This window comes from Ambystoma mexicanum, chromosome 4q, assembly GCF_040938575.1.
Source record: "Ambystoma mexicanum isolate Mex_15411 chromosome 4q, UKY_AmexF1_1, whole genome shotgun sequence".
NCBI lineage: Eukaryota > Metazoa > Chordata > Amphibia > Caudata > Ambystomatidae > Ambystoma > Ambystoma mexicanum.
Window position 1 is genome coordinate 1,125,011,572 of NC_090928.1, and position 20,005 is coordinate 1,125,031,576.

Here is a 20,005-nt window from a genome sequence, read left to right on the forward strand (position 1 = left end):
TGGCTGAACGAGGGTGCATATCCGGCTTCGGAGGTTGGCTCTTCCCGTGGGGCAGGTCCTCCACTCCCTCTGCAAAGAGATTGCTGTCACTCCAGCGGGCTATGTCGGAGGAACCATTGCCTAAGAAGCAGCGCACCAGTGAGGCCAGGCCTTCGGCTGCTTTGGAAAAGGCCAAGTTGTCTACTGCTGCACCGCCTTTGTTGAATGTTGAGCGGTCGCTAATTCCCCCCCCTCACAGGGCGCAACTGCATCACGCGCCGACAAATCGAAGGAGAGGGGCTCACACCAGCAGAAATCCACGGATCCATCCCGCAAGGCATCGTCATCAGAGAAGTAGTCAAGGCCTAACTCTTCCTCCTAGTCTTCGAAGAGGTCTTAGGCCAAGGACAAGCAGCGTTAATCAGCTTCCCATAGGTCTTCTTCGTGCCATGAGTTGTCGAAGCACTGGTGAAGGTCATCTTCCAAGCACCCATCTTCTCCGTCTGCAGTGGTGCCTGTGCCTGGGTTGCAGACGGCGTCTACGACTCTTGCCTTGTCGACAACGACTGATTCATCGGCCACTCTACCAGCGTCGACCGCCCTGCCTTCCGCTGTCCCTTCGATGACCAGGCTGACGGTGACTTCTCCGTCGGCGACCACTTCGTTGACAACTGTTCCGGCGTCGATAAAGGCCCTGGCTATGCAGGCTTCTTCTGCTAGACCTGCTCGGCCCGAGGTGGTGGTGGGATTGCCGCCTTCCAGGGAGTTCTCAAGGTTTTCCGAGGTGGCTACGGAACACAATCTGCTAGAAGGGTTTCCACTCCTGCTGCCTGAGGACTTACTCCATCATGACATCACCTCTTACTTTGGGGCCCCAGTCTACGACGAGCGTGGCAATTTGGAATCGGATCCCGAAGAATGGGGTTCAGATCGACCTTTCCTGGATCCATCTGCGTTGGGCCCCCAGCCTTCACTTCCGTCAACATGGGCATGCCTGGGGTCTGTGCCGCCTCAGCATCCTCTCGTCAACCCACTCATTGCTCTCGCTGCAAGTGCTCAATAAGTTGCAAGCTCTCATTGGGCAATTGGACGCCCGGCTTCCGGTACCTCGAGCTCAGTCTGTCCTGGTATTGCTAAGCCCCCACTGCCTTGCCTCCTCCAGAAGGATGCCTCTGATGCCCTCCACAATCAAAGGCCTCAACGCAGGCGGTAATCCCCGCTTAGACCTCTTTCGCCTTCCCATAGGGTTTTTACTCCTCCCCGACGGGATCAGGAGGAAGGGGAACTTGATGATTCAGAGCAGGACATTGCTCCACAAGACACACTTTACGGTTTCTTCTCCTCCCAGAAGGGCCGACACCTAGGATACAGACCTGGACGAGGGTGCTCGGAGTAGTCCTGCCCAACCATCTTCACCGGATGACATTGTGGCCTTCCATGGCTAAGGCCTGTCATGAATTTGGTCTCCTCCCGGAGGAGGAAAAGGACTGTTTCCTGTTTTGACCACATGGGGAAGAGGAGGAAGGCGGTTTTCTCAATCCCTATCTTGGATCACATATGGCAGGAGAGGCTCCTTATGATGAGGCATCCGTTTACAGAGCCAGCGGTCAAGGGCCGCTTGGAAAAGAAGTTCAAGGCTCCCGGAATCCACTCCGCAGTCTCTGACATAGCAGCCTATCCCAGAATCGGTTGTGTCTGCAATGGCGAGTAGAAAGGCTTGTACCCAGCACAAGTGCACCACTCCTCCTGAGAATGAGAACCGTAAGCTTGACGGTCTGAGCCAATACGGTCAAGGCTGCCAACTCAATGGCCATCATAGCAAGGTATGACCAGGATGTGGCACCGCCTGGCACCACTGTTAGACCACCTGTCCGAGCAGCAGAGGAAAGAGGCTATGCTGTTGGTGCTAGAGGGGGAGGAGTCATCGAACCACAGTATAAACATTGCAGCCGACCTGTTGTTTCTGGTTTCAAACAGATTAATAATGGCGTGGTTCTCCGGCGTCAAGCTTGGCTTCGCTGCACTGATTTCCGCCAGGAGGTTGAACACAAGGTTGTGGACATGCCTTGTGAGGGGGAACAGCTGTTTGGGGAGAAGATAGACGATGCCTTGAAAAACATGTAGGTGGACTCCGATACAGCGCAGTCTCTTACCACCCTACAGGGCAGAAGATCTTTTCGCCCCTTTCGTGGCATCTCTGGGAACACAAGGTTTTCGGGTTCTCGAGACAAAGGATACTGTAGAACCACCTACTACTCCCAGGCCACCCAACAGAGCAAGGAGTACCAAAGCCAGAGGAAAAGGGGATCCTTCTCTTCATAAAGAGGCTGTCCAAGCAAGCCTCAACAATGACTGCCACATGGGAACATGTTGTCGTTCCACATCTACGAGTGGCGTTCCATTACAACGGCCGGATGGGTCCTGGAAGCAGTCCAATACGGCCACTTGTTGGAGTTCAGGCGACCGCAACTCCCTGTTCTTACGGTCAAAACCTCTCGGCTTCACGTCTTGCATCAGGAGGTTTATCTCATGCTGCAAAAAGGGGTGATCGAGAGGGTTCCCCATTGGAGAAAGGAAAAGATACCTATTCCAGGTTCTTCGTGGTCAAAAAGCCAAACAGAAAATAGCAGCCACTCGACAAGAACCTAAAAAGGCAAACGTTCAGGATGCTAACGTTGCAAGACGTTATAAGGGCGGTTCAACCCGGGGAGTTTTTGGTGTCTCTAGATTTCGAGGATGCTTACTTTCACATACCTATGCATCCAAGGCATCGAATGTTTCTTAGGTTTGTGGTGGGCAACAGCCATTACCAGTTAAGGGTTCTCCCTTTTGACCTAAAGTCGGCTCCAAGGACTTTCACCAAGTGTCTGGCTCTGTGGCAGCTTTCCTCCGCAGGAGCAGACACCACGTTTATCCATACCTGGGCAACTGGTTGGGGGACGACTTACCAACGAATGTTGGGGTCTCTCAACACCACTATGCTCTTTCTGCAACATCTGGGATTCGCCGTCAACTTCAGCAAATGCTTTCTGACTCCCTCAAAGGAGTTGGTTTTTCTGGGAGCACAATTCCAGACAGCTCTCAAGTCAAGCCATCAAGGGAGAGGATGGAGAAGCTCTTGTCTCTGGCAGGCTTTTTAACACCAAGGAGCTGTGTCATGGTCTGCATGTTCATGTCTCTCCTCGGCACCATGACGTCCTGCATCCCACTCATTCCCAATTGCCGTCTCTTTATGCAGCCAGCACAAGAATTTCTCACTTCCAGGCGGTCCCAGTTCCAGGGCTCCTGGTCGGACAAGGTGATAATTTCCCGGTCTCTGGCAGACGACCTACAGTGGTGGACTCCTCTTGTTAACATCGGGCAGGTCATGCCTCTGGTGGAACCAGATATTCGATTCACTATCGTGTCCGATGCCTCACAGACCGGATGGGGTGATCATCTGGGCCAGTTTAAAGTCAAAGGCCTGTGGTCTCCCACGGAGGTCCCCCGCCGTATCAACATCCTAGAGCTGAGAGCGGTACACTGGGCGCACAAGTCTGATTCTCGCTGACAAAACCACAACCATGTTAGATCAGCACAAGCAGGGGGAAATGCAGTCACATCTCCTTTCCATGGAAGCCCAAGCCATCTGGCACTGGGCCATTTTGAGGGAATTGGGCCCTCCGACGTATTCCCTATCTATGACAGTAATCACCACAGCTGTGCTGCTTTGGAAAATCTTTAGCGTCTGCGTTGATACGTCGCCCTCGAGGACTTCCTCCGATGGCCGACGTCACTGGATGTTGTAAGTAGGACGCACGACGCCCGTAGCCTCAGTTCTGTTTTTTCCGCGAACCTGTTCGCTTCGGGAATCTCGGCGCGCCTCGACTCTTTGGAGTTTGTTTTCTCAGTTCTTCAAACCTGTTTGGTGTTTGTGAAAAATGTCTTCGTTAAGATGTCTACCTCGTCTTCCACACCGCGTCCGGGCTTTAAGAAGTGCTGGGACTGTGGGTCCAAGATGTCGGTCACGGACTCGCACGATGCCTGCCTCTGGTGCCTCGGGGAGGCCCATGACACGGATGACTGTCGACTGCCAGTTGCTCACATCGAAAGCTTTGCGGGAGCGCAAGAAGAAGTTATCGGTAGGTAAGGTGTCCAAGCCCCGGAAGTCGAGGTCTGCAGGGTTTTCGACGGACGACTCGAGGGGCGACTCTCTGCATCGTCGTCTGAAGTCCAGTGGGTCTCGGTCCCGGAGTCGGTCTCGCCACTCCTCGGCCTCTTCGAGGCACTCCCGGAAGCACCGTCATTGGTCGCCTTCCTCATCCGAGGACTCCACCCGTCAGCGGGTCGCTTACCCCACCAAGCATGCGACACCGGAGGAATGGGCTTCCTTCGGGAAGAAAATGTTGGTGATTCTCGAATTGCAGGGCAGTGGTCCGTCCACGCCTCCGAGTGGGGTCGGTCGTGATCAGCCGAGAGAGACTGCTCGCACGCCTTCGGGTGGTCATCACGATTCGCGGGAATGGTCCCGCTCGGACAAGGGGAATCGTTCTCGGCATTCCCGGTCCTCGACGCGCTCGAGACTGCGTGAACCTGTGAAGTCTTCGAAGAAGATATCAACGCCTGTGGCGCCGAGGTTGTCGACGGACTCTCTCGAGGCTGCGCCTCTGAGGAAGTCGTTGGCGCCCAGGATGTCGAGGGACACGCTCGGGGCTCCGCCTTCGAGGCCTGTGTCGGCGCCACGACTGTCGTCGACGCCGATTCTCTCAGCGCCTTTCGGGGCTGTGTCGACGGGGGTTCCCCGTGGCTCGGGGGTACCACCTAGAAAGGCTCTGGCCAAGGTCAAGCATGGCTTTAGTTCAAGTTCTGTGCCTTCTTACCGCCATCTGGAGTTCATTTCATAGGTGGATGAGCGCTCTGATGATGGCATGGTGCCTGACACGGTGCCAGACGAGATTCTCTCAGGCCATAGCCAGTTTGAGGACTTGAGGCAGTCCCTGCATGACGCTAGTGGACTGGACACCTCTTCAGAGGTGTTGTTTTGTAGGCCTGAGCCTGGCACTCATGCCGATTCTTCGTACTGGCGCCTTATGTCAAGGGTCACAGAGTACTTAGGATGGTCTGCTCCCCCAGGGGAGTTTGTTCAGGATGACCTTACGGATATCCTCGACATTGGTCCACCAACTGACCCGGTACTGCCTTTTCATATGGCTCTACAGAGGAGGGTGGCGGCGGCTTGGACTGCTCCGGAGAGTCTCCCGGCAGTGAGCAAGTCTTTGCTGTGAAAATACCGCCCAGCCAGTAGTGACCCCTGCTACTTGTCCAAGCACCCTACTCCGGAGAGTTTGGTAGTGCAGGTGGCTACGGCCCCAGCAAAGCAGGTGGCTACGGCCCCGGCAAAGCAGGCGTCGTACCCTACCATCCCTCCTGATAGGGACGATAAGCGTTTTGACGGCTGGGCGAAGAAAGTGTTTTCTGCAGGGGGTATGGCGCTTCAGGCGGCCAACTCCATATGTGCCTTGTCTCATTTCACGCACACTATGTGGAACTGTTTCCTTGGCGGCTGAACACATCCCGAATGGGACGAACGGGATGGTTTCCTTGCCATGGTTCACGATGGCAAGGATGCCATGTGTGAGGCCGTTCAGTCGGGTTTGGACATGGCAGATTGCGTCTGCCGGTCCATGGCGGATTGCGTCTGCCGGTCCATGGCGGCGAGCACTGTGATACGGAGGTTTGCGTGGTTGCGGAAGTCGGGGTTTGCTCCTGATGTGCAGGCCCGGCTCCTCAACATGCCCTTTGACGGGGAACATCTTTTTGGCAGCAAGGCTGACGAGAGCCTTGAGAGGTTGCAGACCTCAAAAGCTGCAGCGAAGTCGTTGGGCGCTGCAGTTCGACAACCTCCGCCTTTTCGTCCTAGGGGACAGCAATGGAGGGTAGGTTCCTTTCGTTATTACTCATCCTTTGGTAAAGCGAGAGGAGGTGCCAGAGGTGGTAAACAATGTACCTGAGGTGCCAAGGCCGCTCGGGCTGTTGCCTCTTTGCCCTCAGGCAACGCTGCAGCCACTTCAGCTCAGTCATGAGGCCATGTCCCATGGTTCGCTGGTTGGGGGGAAGGCTGGCGCAGCATCTTGCAGAGTGGCGCGCTATTACTTCAGATGTGTGGGTTCTGGAGATCATAACCCACGGCTACTGTCTTCCTTTCCGGCAGAGGCCTCAAGACAATCCACCGGAGAATCTCTCTTTGAAGAGTCCGGATCCGCTCCTTGCGCAGGAAATTCAATCCCTGCTGGAGAAAGTCGCCATAGGACTGGTGCCTGTAGCGGAGAGGAACAAGGGATGGTATTCCCCTTATTTTTTGATTTCCAAGAAAGACGGGGGATTGAGACCCATCATGGACTTGGGCGGTTTGAACAAACTCCTCAGGAAGGACAAGTTCAAGATGGTTACACTCTCAAGTCCTCCAGGCCCTTCAACTTCAGGACTGGTTGGTGTCTCTCGACCTCAAGGACGCTTCTTTTCATGTGCCAATCCACCCAAACCACAAGAAGTACCTGAGGTTTTCCGTTGGCGACTCGCACTTTGTTTCGGGTCCTGCCGTTCGGATTGACCTCCGTCCCGAGGGTCTTCACCAAGCTCATGGTAGTGGTGGCAGCGCACCTCAGGAAAGGGGGGATTCACGTCTACCCCTACCTGGACGATTGGTTGATCAAGGCAAGCTCTCCCGAACAAGTCCTGGATCATCTGTCAGTCACCTGCCACTCCCTCCACAAGCTGGGCTTCTCCCTCAACTTGAAGTCCCATTTGACACCAACTCAGAGGCTCCAGTACATCGGAGCAGTGCTCGACACCTCCCTGGGGCAGTGTTTTCCTCCCCAGTTGAGGGCTCATCACATTCAGCAGATGGTGCACAAGTTTCAACTTGCCCAGACTCTCCCAGCGTCCGAGTTCTTGAGACTGCTCGGCCTCATGGCATCCAGCATTCTTCTGGTACCAGAGGCAAGGTTGCGGATGAGATCTTTGTAATGGGCACTCAAGCTCTAGTGCTCTGTCTTCCGGCAGGATGTCAGACCCTGTTCAGGTGGCGTCTTCGGTCGCCCGGGACCTTCTGTGGTGGGCCGACGAAGGCAATCTGATGAGGGGGGCTCCATTTTGGCTGCCCTGGCCGGAGGTGACGATCGTGACGGACGCATCCCTCACGGGATGGGGATCTCATGCGAACGAGTTTACAGTCAGCGGTCGTTGGTCTCTGTCGGAGTCCAGACTCCATATCAATCTGTTGGAGCTGAGGGCCGTCAGGCTAGCCCTGAAGGCTTTTCTGCCGACTGTGCGTGGAAAGAGTATCCTGATCTTGACGGACAATACGGTGTCCATGAACTACCTCAACAAAAAGGGGGGCAGGGTCACTTCCTCTGTGCAGGGAGGCAATGCAGCTCTGGTTCTGGGCAATCCAGCAGGAAGTTTCGATCTCGGCAGTTGATCTGGCAGGAGACGAAAACGAGACGGCGGACGCTCTGAGCAGGCAGAACGCAATCTCTCACGAGTGGGAGTTGGCTCAGGAGATTCTCCTGGAGATCTTCGCCCTTTGGGGGACCCCTCAAGTGGATCTCTTAGCCTCCAGTGTCACCCGGAAGTGCGAGAGGTTCTGCTCGCGGGAATTTCCTCCAAAATGGAGCCTTGGGAGACGCGTTCGTGGTGGAGTGGTCATTCCCACTGCTGTACACGTTTCCTCCAGTCCCCGTCATCCTGCAAGTACTCATTGCTCCGGTGTGGGCCCGGAGGACATGGTACCCGGACCTTCTCGACTTGTCCATCTGCCCTTCACATCGTCTTCCCTACCGAGACGATCTGCTCTCACAGGAGGGGGGGGGTCAGGTTCTCCATCCAGAGGTCAGGTCCCTCAACCTTGATGCTTGGCTTCTGAAAGGTTGAGGTATAAGGATTTGGACCTCCCTGAAGACGTGATGGAGGTGTTGCTTTCAGCCAGAAGGCCCGCAACAAAGTCCCTGTACCGTTGCCGTTAGAGAAAGTTCTGCGACTGGCGCAGGGTTAAGAATGTGGATCCTTTTACATGTGAAATTCCCATGGTTCTGTCTTTTTTGCTTTCTTTAGCCCACAGGGGCCTTCAAGTGGGTACCATTAAAGGTTACCTGGCGGCGCTGTCCATATTTAAGCACTCGTCTGAAGAGTGTTCCTATTTTAAAATTCCTTTAATTTCTCAGTTTCTGAAAGGGCTCACTAATGTGTTCCCTCCATCACCTTTCCAGGTGCCCGGTTGGGGTTTGAACCTTGTTCTCAAGTTTCTGATGGGTGCTCCGTTTGAGCCTTTGCATTCATGCCCTTTGAGACTGTTAACTCTGAAAACTGTATTTTTTGTTGCGGTCACTTCCGCTCGCAGAGTGAGTGAGTTACAGGCACTTTCAGTTAAGCCACCCTTCACTGTATTTCATAAGGACAGGGTTGTCCTTAGAGTTTGTCCTTCTTTTCTTCCGAAGGTGGTGTCGGAATTTAATTTAGGCCAGAAGGTTGTTCTTCCGGCATTTTATCCTCCACATCCTGGTAAGGAAGAGGAGAGGCTCCATAGGTTTGATCCTAGGAGAGTGTTAAGCTTTTATGTTTCACGCATGTCCCGGGTCAGAGTGGACGATCAGCTCTTTATTGGTTACGCTGGAAAGTGTTTGGGACAGGCTGTGACGAAACAGACTTTGTCTCATTGGATTATTTTGGCTATCTGAGTGTTACCGCTTGGCCGGTAAGGACCCACCGGTCGACTTACGGGCCCATTCTACCAGGGGCATGGCTGCCTCTACTGCCCTACAGAGGGGTGTTCCTATTCGCAGCATCTGTGATGCAGCCACCTGGGCTTCGGTACATACTTTTGTACGTCACTATTCCCTCTATTCCATCCGGGGGCAGGATCTGGCCTTTGGCAAGGTGGTCCTTTACTCCGGAATTTGATTGGGCATTCGAAATTTCTGTTTTCTAAATTTTTTTCCCACCTCCTAGCATTGGTACTGCTTTGGGAGTCTGTCATAGATATGGAATACGTCAGAGGACCCAATCCCCTCGAAGAACAAGTTACTCTCATCTGGTAACGTTCTTTCGATGGGATGGTCCGACGACGTATTCCATACCGCAACCCCCCTACCTTCCCCGCTACAGAATTTCTTATGCGAGTGCAGCTTATGTTTCCGCAAGGCTTTGTGTGTCAGACTGGCAGAAGACTAGTGGCACACGTTCTGGGAAAAAACTACAACTGAGGCCACTGGCGTCGTGCGTCCTATTTATAACCTCCAGTGACCTCAGCCGTCGGAGGAAGTCCTCGAGGGCGGCGTATCGACGCAGACGGCCGAAGATTTTCTGAAGCAGCACAGCTGTGGTGATTACTGTCATAGATATGGAATACGTCGTCGGACCATCCCATCGAAAGAACGTTACCAGGTAAGAGAGTTACTTGTTCTTCTCACAGAATTCGAATCCTGGTGTTCCACCTACCAGGGATTCAAAACCTAGACGAATGGGGCTCTTCTCAGATGCATGAGTGGCAACTACACACCTCACAGGTGTTGATGTTCGATAAGTGGGGCACTCACCCCCCCCCCCATTGGACCTGTTCGGCAGCTCCGAGAACAAGCAGTGTTGTCATTTTGCCAGCAGAATTCCTCATCCGGACTCCTCGGGGGCCGAGGGGGAGATCCGGGGGAAATGTTCGCCTACGCGTTAACACTTTTCCCCCTGATGAGGAAAACAGTTCAGATTCGCAGGGTTCCATGCAAAATCATTCTGGTGGCCCTGTTCTGGCCCAGGAGGACCTGGTTCTCCGACCTTCATCTAGCAAAGGACTACCCTCTTCACCTGGGTTCCCATCCGGATCTTTTCTCTCAGAACAAGGGGATGGTGTGGCATCACAACCCAGGCTCCCTCAACCTGGCTGCATGGCTCCGACCAATCTAAATTCGGCAGCCTAAACATATCTCTGGATTGCCGCCGCAATTTGGCTGCGGCAAGGGCTCAGTCTACCAACGCATTGTACGCCAGTAAGTGAAACAGGCACAGGTTCTGTACCTGGTGTTCTCAACAACCTGACCTGCAGCCATTGCGGGTGTCTCCTCAACAACTCCTTCCTTACCTTTTGCTGTTAGCAAAGGATGGTCTTGCAATCTAGTCTATCAAGGTTCACCTGGCGACGATTTGAAGATTCACGCGGAAAAGGAATTAAACACCAATTTTCAACGATAGATTGATTAAGCATTTCCCCAAGGGTCTCTTCAGGACTTTTCCCCCAAAGAAAAGGTTCCCTCCTGTTTGGAGCCTCAACTTTGCGCTTATGAAACCACCGTTTGAGCCTGTCAATGGCTGCGATAACATTTGTCACTTGGAAGGCAATTTTTCTCGTGGCTGTTATGTCCTCAAGATGAGTTTCAGGACTGCAGGATCTGGTCATTGACCCACCATACCGCGCTTCATGTAGGACACGGTTCTTCTCTCTACCAATCCTCACTTCATTCCGAAGATTTCATCGGACTTTCACAAGAACACTACTATTGCCTTACCAACTTTTTTCCCCAATGCTTTGGCTCTAGTGGAAAGAGCCTTGCATTCCCTGGACATCAAAAGAGCTTTGAAGTACTGTCTGGATCGCACCAAGTCATTCAGAGCATCCAAGCAGCTTTTTGTGGCTTTCGGCCCCTCCAATAAATGGAAGCCGATTTCTATAAAAGGCATCTCACGCTGGGTGGCGTCCACGATTTCTATATGCCACGCTAAAGCCAACAAACGGGTCTCGCTCGACGAGTTCCACAGCGACTTCGGCAGCTCTTTGGGAGAGCATACCGATCAGAGACATTTGCCAGGCAACGACGTAGGCTATGCCCCACAGGTTCAACAGGCACTACTGTATGCATCAACAGCATGCTAAGCATGTACAGGTGGGATAGCGGTGCTCCAACTCTTGTTCCAGTAAGGTAAGCCCTGCAGCTTCCGGGTTTTTTGGCTCTACGCCTGTTTTTCTGGTAATCATTTGAAGTGATGTCTTTCGCTTGTTGTTCATATTACCTTACGTCTGTCCTGTTTGCCTGTTATGCACCTCCCGGATCTTAGTGCTACAAAGTCTATTCACAGCCTGTGAATCCATGAAAGATCCAATGCTGGAGAAGGGAGTAGTTTCTTACCTTTAACTCGATGTCTCCAGCGTTGGTATCTTTCATGGATTCACGTGCGCCCTCCAGCATTCCCCTTCAGTCAAACAGTCCCTTAGGACATCCTCCTTTTGGAGAGGTTAAAATCTGAAGAGAAGCAGCAGGGGCAGAGCTATACTCTCGACAGCTCATTAGTGCGGACTAAAGCACCTATAACGATGTTGATGGGACACTCCAAGGTGTCGCGCTTTTCCATAGGAAAACTACTATACTAAAGTTAGAGGTTTCCCAGCCTGACGGCGGGGAATATTCACAGCGTGTGAATCCATGAAAGATGCCAATGCTGGAGAAATAGTTGCATATAAAAAACTACTCCCTTCCCCATTAGGTCCACTGGACCCAATGGGGAATTGTAGGTGCCAATGCTGCGCGCTAATATAGCTGGCGGTAATACAGGGTGCTAAATGGGATTTTCACCTCCAGAAAAAAGCTGGAGGTAAAACAGCCCATTTAGTGCCCAAATCCTGATAGGGCCATCCCTTAAATGTGGCGGTAATAGCATTACTGCTGCATTTAAGAGCTTTCCCCCAACTCATGAGGCCCTTAATCCTTTAGTGTGCTAATGTGCACTCTTATGCTTCCAGATTATGTCTGGAAATTGGTATTCTTCTAGTTGCTGCTCACGCGAAGATCAAACTTCAAAATTGCCAGTCACCCGAAAACGTATTTACACAATCTGAACAATTCAAACACAAGTAATGGGCAAGCAAAGCAACAGGGTGGAGGTCAAGGGTTCTCGAATTATAACTTTGTGAACTGCTACAAATTCATGGGATTTCACTATGCCGCATTGGTAAATAGTGGGCATTTGAGGTGGGTGCAGAGGCGGGGTGGGGGTGGGGAATGTAGTGAGAAATAAAAGGTAAAGTTGATTTGTGAGTGGCAGTTTCAGGATTGGGATGAGCTTGCCAATTGAGTTCCTTGATCTTGTATGCACACGAGAGAAACATCTGACCATTTTAAAATGAGGTATCAGATTTTAAGGCAATTGACAACAACTCATAGGCTTAAATATATTAATATTAATGGTGAGAACTGAGCATTGGAAGGATTGTTAGTCTATTGTGGGGAAGCGGAGCAATGAAATTAATGAGGCAATTTGAGATGTTCATTCATGCCTTTATTCAAGAATAAGTGTTAATACCAAATCCATCCTAAGTGAAAATGACAAAGCAATGGGGTTGAGGTGTTGCCAGCCACGAACAAGGAGTTCAAATCAAAAGAATCCAAATCTACTCTTATTCAGTCCTTGTCCCTTTAGGGACACTGAAGCTATTATGACGAATCGCAGTATTCAGTCACTTCTCTCCAGAGGGGGAGCCTTTCCTTGTGAGGCTATAGAGGTGAGTCCACTATGCAGTAATCCCTCTAGGGGTGGCGGCATGCGGGACCTTACGGGTATAGACTCCTCTCTGGGGAACAAGGACTCCACTTAAAAAGAGGAATTCCTTGGAGCCCTTGATTTTGGAACATATGTAACATCATAACTGCAGAGAAATCCATCAAACCAAACAACTATTTGTTATTGACATAAGACCCAAGATCCAAACTGAGGAACAATATATTGAAACTACAGTGAAGAAGAAAAATGCTGAGCAGGTAATAGCGATTACTCAGTGGTTGGAAGCCAACACTACTGTGACAAAGAATGAACAAACAATTGTGCTCAACTAAAAAAGGAAACTGTGGCTCTCCAACCAAGAAGACTGTAAAACCCTCTGGGACCAGAGAGTGGTCCGAAAGTAAGACTAGTGAAAGGCACTCCGGGATGCAGCCTACTTGTCCCAATGAGTGGCCGGAGATTAAGAAAAGTAAGAAACATTTAAGGATTCATTCTAATCATCCTAGTGAATGGTTGGCAGTTGAGAAGAATGAGAACCAGTACGAAACTTTTTTTACTCATCTCAGAAATATAATAGTTGGACAAGAGAATAAGAATCACTATTGGATTTGCTCTAATTGTGTCAAGGAGAAAGACAGTGAATCGGAGGAGATCATCATGTCAAATGACTTATTCATAAGGAGTTAACTACAGAAACGCAAAGAACAAGAACCACATAGAGGGATTCAGTGTTCCTAGTAAAAGGAGAGACTTTCAGAAACACTTAGACATTGCACAAGCATTTTCAAACTCCGTAACGCTGAGGATGAGAAGCCTACAAAGAGAACGAATGAGGTAGTCCAAGACTTGGAAAGGTCCCCTATAGGAACTAAATAAATTAATCCAAGAGATAGCCAAAACGTATCTCAAAGTGGTCTACTAAGGCTGAGGAAGCCTATCCAGGAGAAGAGTCATTCTCTTGGTCTTTTGTTATTTTGTCTTGGTAGGGACAGAGCAGCTTAACGTTGGACGGAGGACCGACTGTTTACTTTGTACTTCACAACAAACACGCACCTTAGTTTGGTTAGGCAGGGAAATCCATGGATTAGGCCTAGTGGGGCCTTTTGCACTTATTATTTTAATAAGAGTTTCAAGAATGCCAAAAACAGGTCTGTCTCCTTCTGACCTACAACACTAGCAAATTAATAAATGCAGAAGAGATGGCCAACTAAACTATTGCAAAAACCTAATCTTAAGAAGTCCTGTTATCCCCCAGGCTAAACCTAGCCTAAGCAACACAAAATCCATGGTTCCTGCCAATGCAACGATCAGCAACCTACCACTAAGCCCTAAACTGCAAAAGCATCAACCAAAATGTGTGCCTTTTCTCACTATACCAAGGAGATTCTCTGCCGTCCAACTTCTTCAGCTTTCTGGTGCCTTCCCCAGTAGATGTGTCCTTTCCACTCTCCAGGTTTCACTGCTGTATCTCCCACCATCCCTTTACTGTCTCCATTCCATAGTCTCCTGGCTTCCTTTTCACCAGTCTGATTTGCCCTGGCATCCTTCTCACCAGGTTTCACTGTTACCACTATTAAGGTCTGGAGGGTGCCCCTTTCACTAGCCTTTCACTATGCCAGTCTCTGGATTGCGTCCTTTTCACCAGGTCTCATTTTTGCAACCCATCCAATTCCCCTGACGTCCTTCTCACCAAGTATCATTTTCACAAGTCTTCAAATTCTTCTGACCTCCTTTTTCACCAGATTTACTCTCAGACCATGAATTCACCTCTTAGTCTTCCTTCCCAGCCCTCCGGTGCAAGAGTCTCTGTATCCCTGGCACCAGTAGTACGTCCACATTCTCCCAGGTGGAATCTTCTGTTTTCTCTGGGACGCAAAGGAAGGTACCTCAAGCATCTGTCGCCCTTCCGGGCAAGGAGAAGCGGTGTACTCATTTGACTCGTCCGGATCCAAAACAAGAGATTTCTGCCTGCAGGTCTAGTTCTTTCAAGCGGATCTGTCAATGCTTTATGAATCTTCCATCAATTACTTAATTTGTCATTACAGATTGCTCCCTTTTGAACTATTCACCCGCTACTAGGTAGCAGTTTCATAATTCGGGGACCGGGGCAGTATTGGAGGATTCCATTGGCGCCCCAACCTTTGTGCTTGGCACAGCTTTGTCACTAGAGCTCCACAAACCACATGGCCCCTTTATGGATATCACTGCTGTCAAGTTTCTTAGACAAGTGAGGACTATTTGCAGGAAACTTAGCCACCAAAGACTGAGGCAGGACTGCCCTGAATCGACTTGTGAACTCCACACCGAGAGAAACCCGTTTGCCGACATGGAAGTCTGAACTGCCTTGTTTACCCGAACACACTCGCTTGGCTTCGGGAGAAGAGAGAGGATCACACGTTCGGTCTGCTGAGGTAGCAAGATAGCAGACCCTTGAACACTGCTTTGTCCATGGATCTGATATTGTACAGCTGCCCACCACCCCACCCTTGAAGGAATGAAAACCACACCACCCATGAAGGAATGAAAACCCTAATCACCCCTCAAGGCGGTGGGCTCTTCACACCTACCATCCATAGACTGAGAACCAACCCCAGAATAGTGAGTACAAAAGGAGTTGGTGTTGGAGTTTGGAGTGAGCATGCGCTCGCGTGATAAGAGTAAGGGGGGAGTGGGAGAGCCAACAAAAAGAGGCTGTTGAGAGAAGGAAAGAGGTTATTAGAACAGCAGAGGAGTGTTGTGGAGATTTGTGCACAACCAGTTTGCGAGGGCTGTTGTCATCTAACCTAACAGTCGAACCCGAAAGGAAAAATCGGACTCTCCAATTTTAGTTGTAGCAGATCAGTCAGAGAGGAAGGTTGACAGGGAGGTACAATTAATCACAACCGGCACCACAAAAGAAAACACCCAATGTTGTATGGTGTGAATAAATATACACTTTGTCTCTAAGGTCATGCATAAAATATTTGATGGGGAGAAAGAAGTAGTCCGGTTACACAGGACACAAAGTACAGCATAGTGGAAGTAAAAAAAAGTAAATGACGAGTTAAGAAATAACACTCTTTACCCTAAAATGTAAGCCCCTGACCTGGTGGCAGAAACAGTACATATAGACTTCAAGATCCAAGGGTTGTCTCCACACAAATGAGGCCCAACTAGAGCAAACACATACCATCTATTGCTCAATATGTATAACGCAAAAAGGGATAGAAGCCAAATATCCTACTTGTATCACTTTCATATACACCTTTTACTGGCTACGTATCCCTCACAGAAAGGTAAACTTCCCCTCACTGATGTATGTCTCTCCCTAAAGGACTGTGGTGAGCTGCCCATCTAGAGAAAGGGGATAATACAAGAAGGGTTACTAATCCTCAATCTAAGATGAAACACATTTTTGTGCAGGACACACCATAATAATTGGATGGAATTCTAAAAGAAGAGCACAAAATAACCATTCAATGCAAATTCCTAAAAGAAAACTCTACTAGCAGTAGAGAGCCGGACGTGTGGGGCAAACGATGTCCCTGACTGGTCAAAAGAACAATCGCCCTTTACAAGAGTGAGGGACAGCATCCAGAAGTGGAATAATCAACAGAACTGGCTTTAGGAGGAAAGTGGAACTTGCACAATGCAGACCCTGGAAGCGCGTCAGGCAAACCTGGATGGCACACCAGCAAAAACGACCTCTGCAGCAGAACGGTGGTGGGGACCAGAATTTACCCAGACAAGCCAATTTGGTGCTTCCTTACAGGTGGCGGCAGCTTCCGAAATCAAGCCAGCACACCCTGGCAGGAAATGGTATGGTAAAATGGCCATAGGATGGAAGGCCAGTCCCCAAGCAGATGAGAACCAGTAGCAAGATTAGGAAAAATTGGAAACTACACCCAGCAGCCACAGAGCCAAACCAGAGATTTGCTCAGACCACTACATCCAGCTAGTCTGGCCAGACGAGGACCTAAAAATGCAGCAATGGCGGGAAACAGCTTTACAATCCTTGTACAGGAAAGCAGACTTACTCACCTTCCAAAAATCATCACTGATCTCATGGAACTGGGTTGTCCCTCCCGATACCCATCTACTGCTAGGTGAGCCAATCAAAGATTTAAATAGATCAGGGTCTAGGCATACCTTTCAAAAACATGAAGTTGGAGAATTCCTATAGGATTAGTAAAATCAACATTCTTTCAATAGCAGCATAAAGAAAAAAGGGTATTTAACACTTGTGCTACCATGAAGTTGCGGCCAAAAAAAATCATGAAGTCTTGTACCTTTTTGAAAAAATGTATTTGTATTTATTTAGATTTATATAGCGCTTTAAGCCAAATCGCTTTACATGAGGAACAAACAATTACAACAAGCAATAAATAACCATGAATCATTGCATTTATTAGCATCAATGCATTTACAACAACACCTAAGATGCAGATACACATACATAAAAAAAATTTAAAAATGACCACACAAAACAGCAAAATATTTAAAAGAAAAAAGACTAAAAATATACGTTTCTCGCAAATGCAGTTGTAATACAAATGTCACTGTTCAAAAGGTTAAGGAGTTCAGAAATTCAGAGGGAGCCAGGCTCCCTGTGTCTGTCAAGTGTGAAGCTGTCTTTTGCGTCTTTAGTGTCGGTTTGTTCCAGTATGCCAAAGATCAACTTAACCAAATTCAAAAGTGCCAACGTCAAAGACAGCTTCCCACCCGCCCCCCTTAGGATTGGCTGATTTTTCAAAGAACTTTCCCAGGAACCTGGCTCTCGTGTCTGTTAGTGGTTCACAGAGCAAGACTAGGTGCTTTAGGGTTTCCACACCTTTTCTGCAGAAGCGGCACGTGAGGATCCTGTCCTCCGGAACCTTCGTTCTCCTTTCCACAGTCTACCTTGTAGGGAACAGATTTAAGCAGAATCACAAAGTTCTGCCTTTCCACCTGGGATGGAAACCTCCAGGCATGGTGGGGCCGTTCCTCTTTTTAAGTATTCTTCCGGGCCCTGGACTGTGGTCTTATATGCCATTAATTTGTCCTTCGTGAGGATCCAGTCTTGTACCACTTGTCAGTTCTTTCTGATGGTCGGTCATGACATTGTTTGCTTAAAAGGTTCTGAGTAAATTACTTTGAAAAAAGGACAAATGGAAGTTAATAGTTGAGGTGCTAGGCCAAATACGTTTCTGCAAGTGTGGTGTTTTTACACTTCATCCTTGAACAGCACCTCACCCTTGCTTCCTTGGCCCCCTCTATTCCCTGAAACTTGTATCTTAAGTCTGAATCAGGGGACGGACAAGGAAGCATGATTAGTATCAATGTTCTCACCAAAGCAAAATGACATACCTTTTCCTGACAAAATGACAAACCCGAGATAACTAAGCCCTATATAAACTAAGTCCAAAAGTATGATAGGCAGTTTGTTGAAATGGATAAACATAAATGAAGTACTTGGTCTAGAATCTATAGAATCTATTTATAACCATATCTCCCTATTATTCCAAAGAAAAGCATTAAAAAACAAATACCTTTTGGGCTTGCCTATGTTCAGTCTCCCAAAGGTATAGTTTGTGCACTGCTGAAGAGCCATTCAGTGTCCGTCCAGGTCTCTCTGGTTCACCTGCAAAATTGGGTTTCTCAGTCTTTCTTCCTTCGGCGAGACTCCCGTGTTTTATTCCCCACCCTATCATGGTCTTTTCAGTCTTTCTTCTTACTCTGGGGTTTCTCTGTATTCTCATCACTCCAGGGCTTGTCTCTCTCCCCATTCTGAGGCTTCTCTGTTTGCCTCTCTGGGGCTTGTTTCAGATTCTCGCATTACATAAACAAATTACAGTATAAAGCACGTTTTTTAGAAAAACTGAATTCACAACATCTATTCATCTGTACCCGTGTGGACACGGAGCAGAGAAATAGACTTGGAGCTATTCAAGCAAAATAAGTCGAATTTAACCATTTTAAGAACAAATCTGATGGTCTAGAGCATGAAGTGATAGTTAATTTGTTTCTTTGAATTACTTGCTCAATTTCAAAGACTCATTTTTTTTTTCTTACAATGTTTGAGGTCTGAGCTCCATCTCTAGTAGCATGCATTTTTAAACTTGCCACGCACTTGGGAAGTTTATTTTTATAGCAACTAAAATTGGTTATTTCCTTAATGCATTACTCTTCCACTGGCAGTTTTTATTCTATTCAGTTAACCATGTTTGTTATGGAAGTAATGATTTTGAAAAAGTAGAATGCCACCTCTTTCATGAAGATATATCGATCCCACTCATTATTTTATCCTTTTTCCAATCTCCCTCATTTCTCGCTTTATAAGATAAGAAATTGTTAAAGTATTATTAAATGTTTAGCTTTTGTACGGGAATGCAAGTTAGACGAATAAGAGAAACATTACATTTAGTCTTATGACTGAATGATTCAGCTAAAGCTGGAGTTACAAAGAAAAAGCATTTTATATATGCTTAAGGGAAAAATCTGCAAGTCTCTGGGGCCTAACAAGCTGACACATGTCTAAGAATGCTTGTGTTCCTGTGTAGGGGAGACGTGGCCTATCAGTTCAGAATATACCAACGCCACTTTTAAGCTGTTTTAATTTCTACAAGATGTTATGATAATTGGTTTTTCTTTTGTCTTTAGAACCAACAAGAAAACCTTGGGATAGAACATCGACAATGAATGGCAGCAAATCTCCTGTCATCTCCCGGTAACTACCTTTTGACAAGAAGTTTAGCACTAATACTTTTGGAATTTACATAATTGTCCAACCTCTGTCTAGGTGTTGCGAAGATTCACTGTTAAGATTCATTCTTTACTATGTAGCTTTAGGTAGGTATGAACATACACAATTTCACGGGTTAGCAGGTACATCAGAGTAGTAACTGGCACTTTGATATAGCTAAATGTTGGCGAAATTAACCAGCAAAAACTTGAGAGCATTGGCAACATACTTGGTAAAGCAGTGGCAAAGATAATTAAGATTGGTGTTAATGTGTTAAATATTGAATCATGTTTTAAAAAAATAACAATGTAACCATGAGTAAGCAGCATATTAGTAAGAATAAAAGCTAGTTCTAAATAGTCAAGTGACCGTGAGATATATTGAAAACGAGAATCATAATGCAATACTTAGAATAAAAAGAGCAGTGACTTATTTTGGTATTCAGGTATACAGAAATAGATATCTACCTTAATGTGAGACACAAGCTGCAACTCTGGCAAGAGGTGCTTGACTTTTTTCAATTTTGTCCTTACTGGTTAATCCACTGGTAAGTCGTCATCGGGGGCGAAAATCCTGTGCTCTTTGGTGAATCCATTAGCCTCTTGGTTGCCAAACGTACCTTGCCCTTGCCCAAACCTCCTCACACAGAGGGTTATGTGGGTCCACTGGTTGGTTGCAGACCAAATTTAATGTGTAATTCAGCCTGCTGTACCTTGGGTGTGTTTGTAACAGAAAAACCTGTATACAATTCAGTGCTGAGCCATCAACCTAATGTTGTCCATGCATCTCCGGTATTGGTGTATTTTA

At 48.4% G+C, this 20,005-nt stretch overlaps 1 protein-coding gene across 3 annotated transcripts in view; it reads left to right on the top strand.

Annotated features, from left to right (window-relative positions):
- The window catches only part of ENAH (ENAH actin regulator), a 1,361,004-nt gene that overhangs the window by 1,195,188 nt on the left and 145,811 nt on the right, over positions 1–20,005 (top strand). For all 3 annotated transcript variants that reach the window (XM_069608703.1, XM_069608701.1, XM_069608702.1), the window contains one exon: positions 19,117–19,183. In XM_069608703.1, coding sequence (XP_069464804.1) covers positions 19,117–19,183 — 67 coding nt within the window. The remainder of the gene's footprint in view (positions 1–19,116; positions 19,184–20,005) is intronic.